Source organism: Acomys russatus, chromosome X, assembly GCF_903995435.1.
Source record: "Acomys russatus chromosome X, mAcoRus1.1, whole genome shotgun sequence".
NCBI lineage: Eukaryota > Metazoa > Chordata > Mammalia > Rodentia > Muridae > Acomys > Acomys russatus.
In genome coordinates, this window is record NC_067169.1 from 30,421,840 (window position 1) to 30,438,803 (window position 16,964).

A 16,964-nucleotide genomic window follows, 5' to 3' on the forward strand; every position below is an offset into this window, starting at 1 on the left:
GATTTTATTTGATTTTTATGTGTCTTAAACATAAAACAGCTTTGGTCACTAAGCCAGATATCGGAGATTGAGCAAAGGACTGCTATCAGCTCTGCCCCTGACTGATATAAGAACAACACCACTAGCTGGGCATGGTGGCACACATCTTCAATACAAGCACTCGCACAAGCGCTTGGAGGCAGAGGCAGGTGGATCTCTGTGAGCTCGAGGGCAGCCTGGTCTAAAAAGAGAGTTCCAGGACAGCCAGGGCTATTACACAGAGAAATCCTGTCTCAGGAAAAAAAGACAAAAAAGACAAAAAAAAAAAAAACAAAAAAACAAAAACAAAAACAAAAAAAACAAAACAAAAAAAAAACACCACCACCACCAAGGTGTCTCTTTATCCACTGCCAGAGGGATTAACTGTATATTTTGAGAAGCCATTTATTGCTCTTTATTAACGTCTCGGATAGAAATGTCAGCAGGACACAAATTAAATATTATTAAAAATAGTTAACATTTAATTTTGAGTGCATTTCATATAAAGTAGCTTTAACAACTATATCGTAGCCTATGGCAAGAAATGTATAAATTAATTTTTGGCTATATCTATTGCTTCTGATTAAATTTTCTATTAGAGCCAGGTGTGGTGGCACATGCCTCTAATCCCAGCACTCAGGAAGCAGAGGCAGGTGGATCACTGTGAGTTCAAGGCCAGCCTGGTCTACAAAGTGAGTGCAGGACAGCCAAGGCTACACAGAGAAACCCTGTCTCAAAAAAACCAAAACCAGGAAAAAAGAAAAATATAGGGAGCTGGAGAAATGGCTCAGCAGTTAAGAGCACTGTCTGTTCTTCCAGACGTCCTGGTTCAATTCCCAGCAACCACATGGTAGCTCACAACCATCTATACTGGGATCTAATGCCTTCTTCTGGCCTGCAGGTATACATACAGATAGATCACTCATATACACAAAATAAATAAATAAATCTTTCAAAAATTTTCTATTAGAAGTAAAAATCAAAATTTCAAAGGCACACTTTTGAACTCAATCTTTGTACTTACTGTTTCAAAACCTCGGTGTGGATGATCAGGAAATCCTCCTGGCCTTCCTCCTTTAAATTCATCAAACAGTAAAAATGGATCCAGATTTTTCAACTGGAATAATAAAATTCAGCATGTTAGACATGGCTTTTAAATCATATTACAGAGGCTACATGCACAGATGTATCTAACAAAACTCATTGAAGATTGTGTAGCCAGTGAGCAACCTTCTAAAATGCAAATTATATTCAGGAAGAAATCATGCATCCACATAAGGATTCATCAATTACATTAGAATTGACATTCTAAGAGAAGAGCAAAGACTGAAAAGCATTTCATGATTACCTATGATGCAGTCAAGTAAGGCATGAGCAGTCTGTAACAGATTATTAATATCATGATGTGGGAGTTTATAAAATCAACTACAACGTGATTATGAGTGCTCTCCAGGAAAACAACTTCACACATATGAAAGGGGGTGGCATCAGGGAATTAACTACCAGGAAAGTGACTCTTGAGCTAAGTCTTGAAGTCATGATGGAGCTAATCAAGTGGAGGAGGAATGTTCCAGAAAGAAGGGGAGTAAAAGAGATTGGCGTGCTTGACAAAGTCTCTGCCAATCACTTATTGGAATTCCATGTGCACATAAAATTAAAAGTTCCCGAGTATCCTTGCACAGAAACAGATATTCTTCATAATTTTATTTAATAAGCCTTTAATTTCCTCTATTAACTCTAAGTTACTCATATGTATGTGCATACATATGCCAATTCTTCCTCTTTATTAATGGCTCAAATATAAATGCAGTGATACAAATCAAATAAAAAGAGTAAATATATAAATTTAACTATATTTCATTTAAAAATAAATATTATATTTCTATAATACACTTAGAATTATGTTGAGAGATGGGTAAAGGATAGAGGTTAAAGGTTTTGTGCTTTGAAATGAGCTCTCAATCTTCCTGCCTCCATATCCTAAGTGTAAGGATGGAAGGCTGGCCTCTGCATCTTCTTCTCTTTATGGAACTCACATTAAAACAGCACCTGTATGGTCTAGCCAAACAAGAAGGACACTTACACTGGGGCTCATGGGTAACGCACCTAAGGATGGATGGGAACAAACAATCCGATTGCAGTAAGGGAGCAAATATTTGAGAGCAATAGTCCAATCAACACCCTTAAGCAAATAGCTAGGCTTTTTCTCATTTTCAAACCTTGTACTGAAGATGAAAGCTGGCATCTCATGCACACTACACAAGCACCATACCACCAAGCTACATCACCAGCCCTAACTTACACCTCTTTTTGTTTCTTGCTTTTTTGTGAGCTAACACTTCTGAATGTTGAGTAGAAATGATGGTAGTAGGTGTCGTTGCCTTGTCCCTTATTTTATCTAGCTGGCTATTTAAAGTTTTATTGCTAACCTGGGTTGTTAATTGCAGGTTTCTATTTTTCTGTGGACTTCCTTCATAGGGTTAAGGAACTATCTTTCCATTTCTAGTTATTAAGTTTTATTGAATGGATTTTCAATTGTCTTGCTTTTGTCTATCTATCAAGTGAGGTAATTGTGTATCTTTTTCTCCTTTGTCTCTTAATATGGATGAAGATGAGATAACTATTTATTGCTTCTTGGTGCCAAAGAGATTCATATGGGTAAATAAACTGTTCCCAAATAAACTGTGAAGACAAAGAGTTCTCTCTTTTCAGTTGACCCTTGACACTATCAGCTACTCCTAGAACAGTAATTATTCACTGTTACTGTTCTGGAATGAAATTCTCAAAATATAGAGGCAGCTTCTGGGATTGGGTAATAAGTTCAAGGCTAGAAAGCTTTTGAGAGTTATCCTAGAAAATAATCAAAGCTATATTATGGAGTGTGAAGTTTGGAGGTCAAAAAGAAATGGAGGAGAGCCACAGATAGCACCCTAGTCCTCTTAAGCACTAGCTGAACAATCCTGAACGAAATGATTTGTAGTAACAAGCACATATGATTTCTCTGAAAGAAATTAATCTGGCTGGAAAGATGGCTCATAGGTTAAGAGCACTGTCTGTTCTTCTAAGTGTCCTGAGTTCAGTTCCCAGCAATCACATGGTGACTCTTGATTATGAGATCTGGTGCCCTCTTCTGGTGGGCAGGCACACATGCAGGCAGAACATTATATACATAATAAATAAAGATTTTTTAAAAAAGAACAAAGAAATGAAGCACACACTGGAAGCTGGAGGAAAGGTGATCCTGTTTACAAGGCAAAGAGCATGGCTGAATTGTATTCTTGTCCTTGTGTTTCATGGTTAGCAGAACTCTCAAGTACTGAAATTAGTTAACTTAGCTACAGTCATTTCTAACGAAGTGTTGGAGGTGTGATATGGTTCCCTTTGACCGCGTGTAACAAAATGTAAGAAGAGAAAAATAGTACAAACACAGAACTGTTAATAAACTTAAAAGTTTTGGAAAATATGCAGCCCACTTGTAAAGAATGAGAAGGCTTGTCATCAAGATTGTGGCCAAAGAGCTATTTGATAAAGAGCCATCTACACAGAATCCAGGAAGTATTGGCCAAAGCAATAGAAGAATTGGTCCCATCCTTTGTTTTAGTCCACTCAAGATGCTATCACAAAACATCATGACATTGAGTACCTTCAAAGTAACTAATGTAAAATGTATTTCATATGGTGCTGGAAGCTCAGAAGTCCAAGATTAAGGTGGTGGCAGCTTTAATGTCTAGTAAAAATCCATTTTCTGATTCTTAGGCAAAAGCTTCTAGCTGTGTCCTTACATGATGGCAAGGTCCATTTAACTCTCTGTGATCCTCAACTAATGATGCCAGGTATGCAGTTTTCATCCTCATGCTATAACTAACTTTGAAAGACACCATGGGCCAATTCCTCAACTTGAAGGGTAGGATCTCAAACTTTGATTTGGGGAAGGACACACTCATTTAAACCATAGCAGTATTCTTTTTATTCATTGTACATTGGATCCTTCCAGTGACCAATGTATGCCACACGAACACATCCAAAAGAAGAAAGAAAAGGCCACAGAGGCTGGGCAGTGGTGTCACACACCTTTAATCCCACACTCAGGAGGCAGAGGCAGGCAGATCGCTGTGAGTTCGAGGCCAGCCTGGTCTACAAAGTGAGTCCAGGACAACCAAAAGCTACACGGAGAAACCCTGTCTTGAAAAAGAAAAAAGAAAAAGGAGAAAAGACCACAAAATCCAGGAAGCTGATCAAGAGTCCAAGAAATCAACTGTTCAACTGGCCAGAAGGTAAGAGATGTAAGTAAAAGGTGCTCTAATAAACAGGACTACCTTGTGTTAGACTGTTGTACTGGAGTGCTACTTACACTTGGACTGAAAATCAGTTCTTACTAATCTCCAAGCATCTACCATAGCTTGAGCAACATGTTCAATAAACGTGTGCCATCTGTCCACAAGAACAGACTTCCATGAGAACTCTGATTTCTAAAATGTTTTAATTAAGTCCCCAATTCAATCACATCTTTCTTTTCCTATGGGTTTCATTTCCTTCAAATCCTTCCAAATCCTTTAGCTGCCAAATTTAACTGGCAGCTTCCAAGCTTGTTCTTTCAACATCTTCAGAACTCCAAACAAAATCTGTGGCTACCAGCCCTCTGCCCTGTAGCAAACCTTAATAAAACCTCAACAAGCCAGCAGGTTTTCAAAGCCAGGAAATGCTGGAAGTGCCTATCCGAAATGAGGGCCTTTGGAGATAGGCCTGACACTGCCCTGTTCAAATGACCCTCTATTGAGCCCAGAATAATTCTAAGTACGCAGAATGCACCCCACAAACTCTGGGTGGTACTTTTGTTAGATTCTTTAGCCTCTCGTAGCTAGGTCCTATGGTTGAATCTGGCTACCACACAGAAGTTCCAGACTGAAACTTTTATGGCCATTCTTTATCAAATGAAGATGGTCAGTTGATATTTATCCCTTTGCCTCTGTCATCTTCAGAGGGCAGGTGGTGGTTGCTATTGTGTTATCAAACACAATATGTCAAGGGATTCTTTAACTGTTCCACATCTTTACATTAATTTGTTAGCTGGCATACAAAGTGATGATTTTCACTGTGTTATTTTTATATATCATTATACTGCACATTTATCCATGCCACCATTCTCCCTCTTGCTGCTCCCCTCCTACCCCTGAAACAGTTCACCCTTTCTGCCTTTGTGTCACATAGATCCCATTGCCCTCTCTTCTTGTGCTTCTGAGACACAAACTGAAATAGTTACAAGCAAAAGGACATCTGAGTTTCTGTTCAAAATGCTTGGGGTAGAATGGAACAGGACACAGAACATTCACTGTACTACTTCCTCTGGTTGTTGTTTGTTTGTTTGTTTCAAATCATTCTCTTAAGTAGTTAGATAACCCAAAGCGAATCACATTTGACTGAACAGTATCTGGTGGAATCAGGCAGCAGAAAGACAAGTGCAGATGAGTGATGGGTTTCACTCCTCCTGGGAGCACAGAGGAACCACCTCCCAACAATATACGACTCACTCATTCAAACTCAATGACTGTCTAGTCTGGTCCATGGATAACTGCGTTAAAAGATATGAACCAGCCCCACCCTATCTCTTCTTTATTGTTAACCACAGAAAGGCTCATTGTAAGTTCCTTTTTAAACTCCACATTTGCAGTGGTAGGAAGGGGGGGAAGGCCAAAACATTTGTGGCAGCTACTAAAATGGAGCACTTTTCAGCTTCAATGCAAAAATAGGTTTGTAGTCCAAAGTTTCTATTTCTTCTTTGGTGCATAAACTTTGAAAAGCAACCTTCTTAATGTAGACAAATGCCTTCATTCCCAGCTGGGGGAGAGGAGGAGGTCTACCTTTCTGTAGAATCAACAGTCAAAAAACAGGGTCTTGAGCACAAGAATAATGGTAGGCTTACACAGTAAAAAAGGTACATCATTTTTAATTGATGTTTATGAAGAATCTGTAACAACATGGAAAACTTTTGTGTCACTGTGTTAAGTGGAAAAACTTCAAGGACACAAAACTGTAAAATCCTCAGTGATGTAGAACTGTGGTTCTCAACCTGTGGGTCAAAGCTCCTTTGGCAAACTATCTCCAAAATATTTACATTACAATTCATAACAGTAGCAAAATTACAGTTATGAGGTGTCAATGAAAATAATTTTATGGTTGGAGTCACCGCAGTATGAGGAACTGTATTGAAGGGTCACAGCATTAGGAAGGTTGAGAAACACTGATGTAGATAGAAGATAATTGTTTGGAAACATCTTCATTCTCATTTGTGATGAAACAAAGTTGATGACACTGAGAATTATTCCTCTTTCTTCCATTAGAGTTACAGAAACCTGTGATATAGGAGACCTGAATTTAAATAGCGTATCAAGGTCTTGAAAAAAAAAAATGTAGATTTCAGTCCAGCTTTCTTATATAGGAAAAGAATAAAATTTAAAGGTGTAAAATTTTATTCTGGGAAAATTTCTAACTTGTAATTTTTCTGAATGTTTATCAAGGCAAAATATACATAAAGTCATCAGATGCCCCAGAGCAGGAGTTACAGGTAGTTGTAATTCACCAGATATGGTGCTAGGAGTCAAACTCAGGTCCCCTAGAAACCAGAACGCACTCTTAACCACTAGGCTATCTCCCTAGCCCCAAGATTTAGCATTTTCGAAACTTTAAGAGCACAATTTTATAGCATTAAGTACATTCACACTGTTGTGCAACTATTACGGTCATCTCCAGATTGAAACTCAGTATCTTCTTCATTATGAGTGAATTCAGTCAATTATAATAAATTACCAGTAACTGTGATTCTGGCACCAATAGAAACCAAAGCTATTTTCATAACATATTACATCTGTGAATAGGTATATGAAAAATACTGTTCACATTTGAAATTAGATTTATCACTCAAAACTTTTTCACTTAATGTAAATACACTAGATGACTTTTCAAATAAAACTCCACCATGTTATAGTATAAAAAATTTTCCTTGAAGATTCATCTATTCTGTTTTATTTACTTCAAAACACTGTTTTACAGGGGAATTAATAGTTTTCACCAGACAATCAAAGAGGCTCACAGGATTTCAAAAAAAAACAGACATTCTCAGCGGATAGATAGGTTCTTAACAGATGGACTAATTAAAGTCATAGGTAACCCTCAATATGTAGTAACAGCTTACTAACAGGTGTCTGTGAGGTCTTAGAACTCTTTCCAGCTTTTCTGTTAATCATGACATCTGCTAGAACATGACACCACCTCTATCTGGCCCTATGGTAAACCTAGTTGTGTATTTTCTTTAACAAATGGCACATTTTGGACTTCAGGAGCTATATGTGAGTGAGTTAGTGTTGGAAAGAGAAATGGCCAAAGCACCAGGCAGAAGAAAGAAGACTGACAGGGCTGATGAGGGAGAAGTGTTTGCTACCTTACCACAATGACTGATCAGCATCAGGCTGGGTGAAATGAGCCAGCCACAGAAACACACTGTGATTTGATCACTGCCCTTGCCAGGGCGGCCTTGGGGGCCACAGAGAAAGAGGATGCAGGCTACCCTGATGGGACTTGACAGACTGCCACCATAGGGGTCTGGGAGGGGAATAGGACAGAAGAGAGAGGGAGGGTGGGAACTGGAGGATAAGAGTGAGGGCATATGCATGGTATATACTCACTTATAATTGGATATCAGCCTAACATGAATGTCCTCTGAGAGTGTTCACTGAGTAGGGGATTGGGAAAGATGCTAGGACTCACTATTGGACTCCAGGTGAGAGTGATATGGAAGAATAGGGAGATAGAAGGACCCAGAGGGTCCTGGAACCCTACAAGAAGACCATCAAGGCTGACAGATTTGGTCCCAGTCGGGGGCATACACGAACTGCTGTATCAACCAAGGACACTGCATGCAGTAAACCTAGATCCCCTATCCAGATCTAGCCAATGCACAGCGCATTCTCCACAGTTGTGTGAAGAGCTGGGACTGACTCTGACATGAACTCTGGTGCCCCCTATTTGACCACTTTGATGAGGAGACCTGGTGGCACTCAGAGGAAGGTGAAGCAGGCTACCAGGAAGAAACCTGATAGGCTGTGATCATATGGTGGGGGAGGAGGTCCCCTTCTGTCACAGGCCTAGGGGAAGGGAATAGGGTGAAAGAGGGAGGGAAAACAGGAAGATATAAATGAGGGGATAACTATCGGGATGTATTCTGAATAAATTATTTTTTAAAAAATGAAAAAGGGCGAGGGGATAACAATCAGGATGTAATGTGAATAAATTATAATAAAAAAATTAAATCCTGGCATATAGTGTAAGAGCTACAAATCAGTCCTACTTCCCAAAAGGCCATCTCTCCCTACAATGCATTTTTTCTCTTACTCATAGCATTCAATGTGGGATGGCACTAGGGCTATATCCCTTGGCTGTGAGCACTATTTGACACCCTTCTGTGCATCCACCCCTAAATTTCATGTATTCCCTACTATTCAAATAAAAAAAATTCTGTAATGTTGAAAAACATGTAGAGACACTCCCTGAGTTCCCTTGTGCTCCTGCCCCACAACAAGAGATCTACAGAGCTGGATCTCAGTGCACAAATATAAATCTCTTATTCTGTGTGATTCTGAGGCTACAAGTTGGGCCTATTTGAAGATATGAATGCTGAGGCTGACAGCCAGCATGCTTCTTAGCTCAAGGCAGTACATGGGTAGGCAGAGAAACCCAGACATATCTCCCAGAGTTCAGCTGTACCTGCTACCCAGAACCTCTTGATCCACATTCCAGAAGCCTCCTTTAGGCTGGAAGTGATCCACTTGGGGCCCCAATTGTGGAGTTTCATGTTTCTCTCTCTGAAACCCAACAAGGAAGCTCAGGACTACCTTGGCCTTCTCTTCCCAAATCCCCTTCAACATCGCCCCAGTCCCTTCAGAAAGGAGAGGACAACATACTCACGCAGCCAGCATACCTCAGGTCTGCCAATGCTTCTGCGGACCCGTGCTCCAACCCCCTCTGGCTGCTCCCGGCTGAGCACTGAGAGAGTAACCTTCTTAGAGGATGCCATTTTGAATGTTGTAAAGAATGTTCTGGTGCTGAGCTGTAGAGGATGGAGGGCAAGAAGAAAGACAACAACAACAAAAGAAATCACATTGGAAGACCTATTTCCAGACTACAAACTAAGGATGTTATCATTAGATTTGTCTCAAATTCTAACAATTGCAATTTATTGTGTACTTACTATGAATGGGACATAGATTAGATGATTAAAAAACACAATGATGCTGAACATGTGTTAGAATTTGCTAGGTACCCGGAACCCCATTATTAGCAGTTACCTTGTATAATCCTGCAGTCATCTTGTACAAAGGTGAAAAATAACAACACTTTGCAAGAACTTAAAAGACTTATCTAAAGACCATTTTATGTGCTTTGCTTCAGTGGCATCTCTTGACCTCCCAACAACAACAACAACAACACACACACACACACTTTCAGTGTCCACCCCATGACGTAGGGTGGAAGATGTAAGTGAGGGTTCTTTTGGTGGCATTGGAAGCAAAGAGAAAACACTGGAGGTCTGTGACTCCCACCAGAAGATGATAATGTTGACATTGAAAGAGAGCTTCAAATATCCATCTATCTCTAAAGGCTGTGGCCATTTAAAAATTCATCTCTTTATAGTTTTAAGCATGTATACAATGTGCCTTCTTATAGCAACCCTTTGTTCCACTTCCAACTCCTTCCAGATCCCCATGACCACATCTCACTCCCAAGCTAATGATGTCTTTTCCATAGCCTACTGAGTCCAAGTGGTGCTGTCCTTATGTGCACGGTGTTGGGTCATTTTCCTGATAGGGGTCACTTCCTTAAAGAAAACTGCCACTCCCTACCCCAGGTAGGGGTGGGACTTCATGAACCCTTCTCCCATCTGTGTTGGACTTTTGGCTGGCTTAATCTTATGTAGGTCTTGTATAGGCAACTTTTCAGGCAAGACATTTCTGAATTTCCTAATAATGTCCTCTATAGTACAGACAAATCATGTATGAAGTGCCCCAGACAATGGAATCCAGGGTTCAGGAACAACCCATATATCACATTTATTATTCAAAAGCACTCCATTATTGATGGAAGTCTAAGCCATAACCAAGGAAATATCACGGATCGGATACAATGACTCTCCTTTTAACTCCAGGTGTTTGCAGACAAGTAATCCCAAGTCCCCAGATCTGGTCACCACAGGAACTCTAGCCAGCCCTTCACAGATTCCTTACTGAAACCAAGATGAGTGCTTTAACAAGAAGCCGATTCTGAAACTGGACGCCTTGGATTTATATCTCAGCTTTGCCATATTCCAGCCTGCTTCCACTCTGTGCCTCACCTTTTCCACCCATAAAATGGGACTGAGAAACATCTACCTCAAAGGATGCAAGTAGCGCTATGAGGAAGTGAGCTGCTGCTTCCTGGAGTGCCCTGCAGTTATTAAGGGCAGATCCTAAAAAGGTATCCTTTCTAGCAGACCAGCAATACGTATCTATTGGGCCATGAAATGTGGGGGATAGAAATGAACTTCTGAGCACAGTATTTTTGCCTCCACCTAGTGTTTCTGGGTCTTTGCAGACTTCTCACAATTAGGCCCTATACACAGGAACAAGGATGAGGCAGTTAACTAATTGCAGTGAGCTGCCAGTAGAAAAGTCAAGCTGTGGTCCCTTTCACCAAATCTTGTGTGATTTAAGCATCTCCCTCCCTCAGTTCCCCTAGGAGCCTGTAGTGGCCTGGAAAGGCAGCATCCTGAATACTGACTGGTCAGGGCATCTCCTCCTCGACTATCGTGAGCGTGCGCTTGCGCTTGCGCTTGCGCGCGCGCGCACACACACACACACACACACACACACACACACACACACACACACACACACATCAACCTCACGGTGGCGGGGGTCACACATCAACCTCACGGTGGCGGGGGTCACACACACACACACACACACACACACACACACACACACACACACACACACCAACCTCACGGTGGCGGGGGTCCCCATACCACTCACTCGGCAGTAGCGCAGGCTCAGGAGGGAGGCCACAGCCAGGCCGTGCCTAGTCTCCGCGGTGGCAGGGACACAGCACACTGACGAGTTTGCTGAGCGCCTACCGTCAGTCAGCGTGACTCAGCGCTTCGTTGCGGGCCTCTGGGAGGCGGGAGTCTCTAGGTCTCAGGGGCCTTGGACGGGGTGACACTCCCTTTATTTACCCTGGGTTTGGATTCCCTGACTCCGCCCTTTGCCTCTCTGGATCTGCCTTTCTAGCTTTGGTCCACAGAGTGATGCGGGCTCCCCGCCTCTTGGGGGCGCGCTGAAATCCGCAGGAATGTGTGGGATGCTCAGGTGCTTTGCAGACCCCTAGATTCTCCTGGAAAACCTGTGCTCACGCCGAATCAGCTTGTCACCCAACCACTTGGCTCTATGAACAAGAATGTTTCCTAAATCCTTGTCCCATTTGGGGCAGGTGACTCAGCCTCTCTGTGCATCAGGTTCCCAGTGAAAGGGGGGGTGCTGAAGATGTCAGCACCACTGTTGCAGGGTTGTAAAGAGAATGAAATGGGCCTGCCTTCCACAGTCGTCTCTCATAAATGTGCTTCCTGCTGCTTGCCAGTGAGAATGGGGGCAGGGGCAGAACAGATGCAAGAGCCAAAATGTCTCAGTACCTGCCGAAAGAGAAGGCAGGCCGTGATAGGTACACATGTAATTAAGGGCTTGAATTTTGTTGGGATCTAAGGAAGGCATTGGAGAGTTGCTGTCACAAGGGTGTGAGGATGTATACATAGCCAGGAAGCAATCTAGTTTTCCTAGGACTTTTAATCCGGGCGCAGGCACGGCTGTCATTCTGAATGTTCTTTAAACACATGAAAACTCATTGTCTTTTCTTGGGACAAGATTGAACGTGATGACTCTCAAACAAGTCTGGGAAACTGTCCGAAAATGAATAGACGGTAAATTTCTTTTTACTTTCCAGCAATGTGGGTCTTCCATGGAGACTGCGCCAAGCACTTACTGAGTGTGGCTCGATTTTAATCAAAATTGTATTGTGGGTGATTAAATTGAAATTCACACGATTATGCTTTGAATTCATGCAGTTTCAACTTCTCATCAAAGATTCTTCTTGACTTTATATTTCAGCTAAAGTTTTGAACCATGACTCCCAGGCTGGCCTTACCTCCCTAGATAGCCAAGGATAACTTTAAAGTTCTGATTCTTGCGCCCATAGTTCCCAAGTATTGGGGTTACTGTGGTGCATCCACCACCATGCCCAGTTTTCTGTGGTGCTGGAGGTAGAAGTCAGGGCTTTGTGCATGCTGGGCAAGCACTCTGCCAACTAAGCTATAACCCCAGCCCCTTTGGCCTTAAAATGTGAGAGGCATTCCTAGCTGTCAGACCATATGAAAATAGACACAATCAGGTCTACTAGGGTTGCATGCATAGTTTTCAAATTCCTGCTATAAAAGAATAGGGAAGCAGAAGAACAAAGACTTTTCTCTGGTGCTCAACTGAGCAACAGACATTAAAATTGGAACAGTACAGAGGAGAGTAGCATGGCCTTTGTACAGGGATGAAATGCAAATTCATAAAGCGCTCTTCCCCCCCCCCCCGTGTGTGTGTGTGTCTGTGTGTCTGTGTGTCTGTGTGTCTCCTGAGAAATCCATGACCACACTTGGTTGAATATCGTCTTTTCTTGAAATGGCTATCTCTCTTCCTTAATGCCCATATCTAAATCTATGCTAAAATGTATTCATAATAAAGTGTAAGTGTTTTAAAAAGTCTTTTTCCTGAGCTTTTCTATCACTGAGGCTCAAGCTGGCTCTGCCTACCTTAAGTGAGTCAAGACCAAATGAGATAATACATGAGAACGTCAAACTGCCATGCACTAATAAGGTTTTGGTACTTCTCATTTATAATTACTCCTGAAACTGTTTCCACATAAAACAGAAGTATGAACAATCTGCCTGGCACATTGGAGACCTTATAAAGAAATTACCTTGCATTCCTTCCACAAGTCCAACATTCAGCCCCAGTGCCTGGGCTTGGGGTGCAAGCTTTCCCCTCACACACTTTCAACTCAAAAGCCTGTGGATTCTTATTTCTTATGTCTCTTAGTACAACCAAACCTTCCCATTTTGAAGTCCACTCTCCATCTTCCCCAATTACTACTCAGTCCTCCTACCTTCAGATTTACCACTGGCCAAACCATTTTCCACGTGGCAGGCAAATAGAAAACAAATACCTGAAACCCTCAGTGGCTTCTCGTTGGCTTAATAGAATGCTCTTTGATGTCTTTGAACTGGCCTCACCTTTAGCCCACTTGTGTGGGGATGGGGAGGAGAGTGCACAAGTGCACAAGCACACTTATCTCTTCTTAGTTTGCTGTGCCTGTCTAGAACTTTCTTTACTTCATTTTCACTACACCTTTTAGCTCTTAGCTTCTATGTCATGCTCTCTGGACAACCTATGATAGTTGCTTCCTCAAGTCTAGGAAAGACTTTTGACATGAAAATCATCTATTATTTCCTAAAGCCATTGTTTGTCAACCTTTGGAAGATCCCATTTTTCTACAATGGGCTGAACAGTAGGTTCTATCTCACAGGTTTGTTCTGAAATAGGACCCCCAACACTCCACTAAATTTCCTATTTACTCCTCTTACTCTTGGGTCTATGCAGAGCTTGTGGCTGCCATGACTGAGTCAATGTGCCATTTCTGATTGAGGCTCTGAAATGACCTGGCAGTTGCCACATCCTGCTTCATGGAAAACAGTTGCTCTTTAAGAGTTTATGAACGTGATGTCATCATTTTTTTCAAAAAGGCCAGGCTCCTTGGAAGGAGACACTATGAGAAGAAATGAAGCACAAAACTCAAATCACCTTGAAAGTGGATCTTTTAGCCTAGCTACACCAGCGAAAGCCACATGGACACACACTCAATATTATTCTTCCCAACTTCCTGACTCACAAAATTCTAAGCAAATCAAGTCAAGTGTCTTTAAGCGACACCATTTCAGGGTAGTTTGTTTGATAAAAAATAGATACCTGGATAAAAAGTTTTCATGTCATAGGAGAAAAGAGGTTCTCCAATCTAGTGACAAACTTTGCAGAAAGTACTTATGTCCATTAGTTCATCAAGACAGCCATTATTCAAAGCAATTATTACACTAGACTTTAGAGATGAATGGTTGCATCACTCCTACTAGCCATAGCAGATGCCTCCAAAGTACAGATGTGCCAGCAAAAAAGGCACCTCTGCTGCTGATAGTGTTTAATGATAAAAAGAACTTCAGAGAGAATGGCAATGTTCTTGGTGATGTCTCAGTTAACACCTTTTTGGAAAATTCTCTGGAATTCAAAATCTCTGCATCCAGATAATGAAGGTGATGCCACTTCTCAAAGCAAGGACAGGTGTAGCTACGGCAGAGCAGAGAAATTGTTTGTAGTCCTTTAGAAATGGAGGGATGGAGGGTAGAAAAGAGGGAGGAAGGGGGAGGGGGAGAGAGAGGGAAAGAGAGAGAGAAAGAGAGAGAGAGAGAGAGAGAGAGAGAGAGATCTGAAAAGCTAGAAGGCAAAAGAGAAGAATTTTTACAAATGGAGTAGAGGCCATACAGTGCTTCACTATGAAAAGGGTCCACTTTAGAGGCAAGAAATGGACCCTGTACATTTGAACTCAGAGCCTTCAAGTTCTCATTTGAAATCAGGTGGAGCAGGCAGATGGATATATGACCACCAATCATCTTTGGAATCCTGAGCAACATAAAAGAAAGTCTTTTGCTGACATCACAAAGAGCAAAGCCTTCCTTAAATGACACCAAAGTTCACTATTATAATCTTTAAAGACACCCAGATGGTCAATGCATCTCTCTCTCTCTCTCTCTCTCTCTCTCTCTATCTGTGTGTGTGTGTGTGTGTGTGTGTGTGTGTGTGTGTGTGTGTGTGTGTGTGCTCTAGTCTGCTTGAGCATGGCTAGCATAGTTCTGGCAGGATTTGCCCTTCTCCCCCATTCTTTCTGCCTTGCTAAAAAAAAAAAAAAAAATTAGATTATATTCCTAAAGCTAGTCACCAAGATCTATTTCCTTATTTGGCCACTTGCTTTTCCTGAAGCTGATTACCAAGACCCAGCTATCAAAGTATTGAAGTCCAGTAATCAAAAGCCCCCTTTGTTCACCTAGTTAGCATGCCCAATTAAAATTAAACACCTCATCCTAACATTGGTTTTTCTCTTGTACTTTTATAAATTACCATCTTCCTATGTGTCACAACTATCTCCTCTCTATCGAGTGGTAGCCCCTTGTCCCCACTAGGATAAATACTCCTGCCATCTTGCTTTTGTTTTGCTCCCCTTCTACCTTGTCTTCTGTCTCCCTTCTTTATTTCTTATTCCCTGCCCTTTGTCCCCTTTGGAGAAATCTCCTTTGGGCCGAGAACTTGGTCTTGGAGGGTCTTGGTCTTGGTATTGGGGGCAAATAATGATCTCTTAGGGTTACAGGAATCCTCCTGATTCTACTTCCTGAGTGCTGAGACGAGAGACTTGTAACAGCATGCTTGATTGATGCAGTGCTGGGGATCAATCTCAGGGCTTTGTACATGATAGACATACACTCTCCCAAATGAGCTACAAACCCTAGTCCAACTTTGTGTCTTTTATTCAACCTTATTGATTTTCACCTTCACAACACTAAACATCTTCCCAAAGGTATTATTTCATGCAACTGTGTGGTCTCCATCATTTGCAGTTATTTTTCTTTTTTAAGGTATAAACTCAAATGCTTTTGTTTGTGGATTTTGGTAAACCACTTTCCATGGAAATATATATTTTCTGTTCATTAAAGGGCCAATATCTCTAGAATATTCCATATTAGAAATTCAAGAGTCACTAACCCAGAAAATCACTTGACTCCAAGTCAAAAACTAATTATTTCACACATATAATAGTGTGTGAGAGACAGTACTTTGTTGGGCAGTTGAGGACATTCTGTTATATCCAGAGAAGGTGGGTACATAAGACTCCCACTTCTACCTGGTTGTGGATGAGAAGGTCTTTCACAGATGTGGTAGGCTGTGATCCAGAAGCTACATTTGTGTTCCCCTCTGCCTTCTCTCTGGGATTCTGGCAAAAAAAAATAAAATACCAGGAAAAGGCACCTAAGACCCTGATTTTGGAGCCTCAGAACATTGCTAGGATCCATCTCAAGCAAAGCAGTTTTGGCCCTGAAAAGGGCCATGAGTTCCTGTCTGAACTAGAGAAGCAGGGAAATGTAGGGAACGGACTCTTTGATACTTACTTCAATTAGCCTGATAACCTTTCTCAGCTTTCACCTTTTGTTAAAAGTGACTTCTCACCAAATGAAGAAGGCTTTGTGGATCACATCTTTGAAGCAAAGGTCAAATTTAATTGGAATAATTTCTAGCTAATATTATGTCAGCTCAGCTGTTTATGGATGGCATGTACTGATGTTTACAACTTATTTTAAATGCACCGATCACAGAAGCAACAACAACAATAATGTTGATGAGCAAATAGAGTCATGACAAAGCCAATGTCAATAGAATGTTAGTTGTAGAAAGTAGGTTGTCGTATATGGGTGTTGTGACTTCTTTTAACATTTCTCTATGGCATTTTTCATGATAAAATTTTGGGGGAAAGTATTAAAATCAAGTCAGAAAGAAATCATTAAAGCATTCATAAAGTTACTCTTCTTTGCCTACTTTTTTTGCTCCCAATTCAGAACTGTATCTGTGGAACAAAGCTGCTAAATCCAATTCTAAATGACTAGGTCATTCCTACAGCTATCAGTATTCTTGTATGGCATGATTTAGCAAAAATTTGTTTCTAAAAAAGCCAGATAGTGAACACTTGAGGTTTTATAGGCATAACTCTGCCATGATTGCTCTGCTCTG

At 41.3% G+C, this 16,964-nt stretch overlaps 1 protein-coding gene and 1 pseudogene across 1 annotated transcript in view; one reads left to right on the forward strand and one right to left on the reverse strand.

Annotated features, from left to right (window-relative positions):
- Window positions 1-11,312, reverse strand: part of Pir (pirin) — a 94,182-nt gene extending 82,870 nt beyond the window's left edge. The window contains exons 1-3 of the mRNA XM_051141372.1: window positions 11,079-11,312; window positions 8,990-9,118; window positions 1,043-1,135 (exon numbers count right to left, since the gene is read on the reverse strand). Of these exons, the coding sequence (XP_050997329.1) occupies window positions 1,043-1,135; window positions 8,990-9,085 (189 nt within the window). The 5' untranslated portion in view covers window positions 9,086-9,118; window positions 11,079-11,312. The remainder of the gene's footprint in view (window positions 1-1,042; window positions 1,136-8,989; window positions 9,119-11,078) is intronic.
- A 1,251-nt stretch (window positions 11,313-12,563) lies between these two features.
- On the forward strand, window positions 12,564-12,661 carry LOC127185995 (uncharacterized; annotated as a pseudogene).
- Window positions 12,662-16,964: the final 4,303 nt, after the last annotated feature.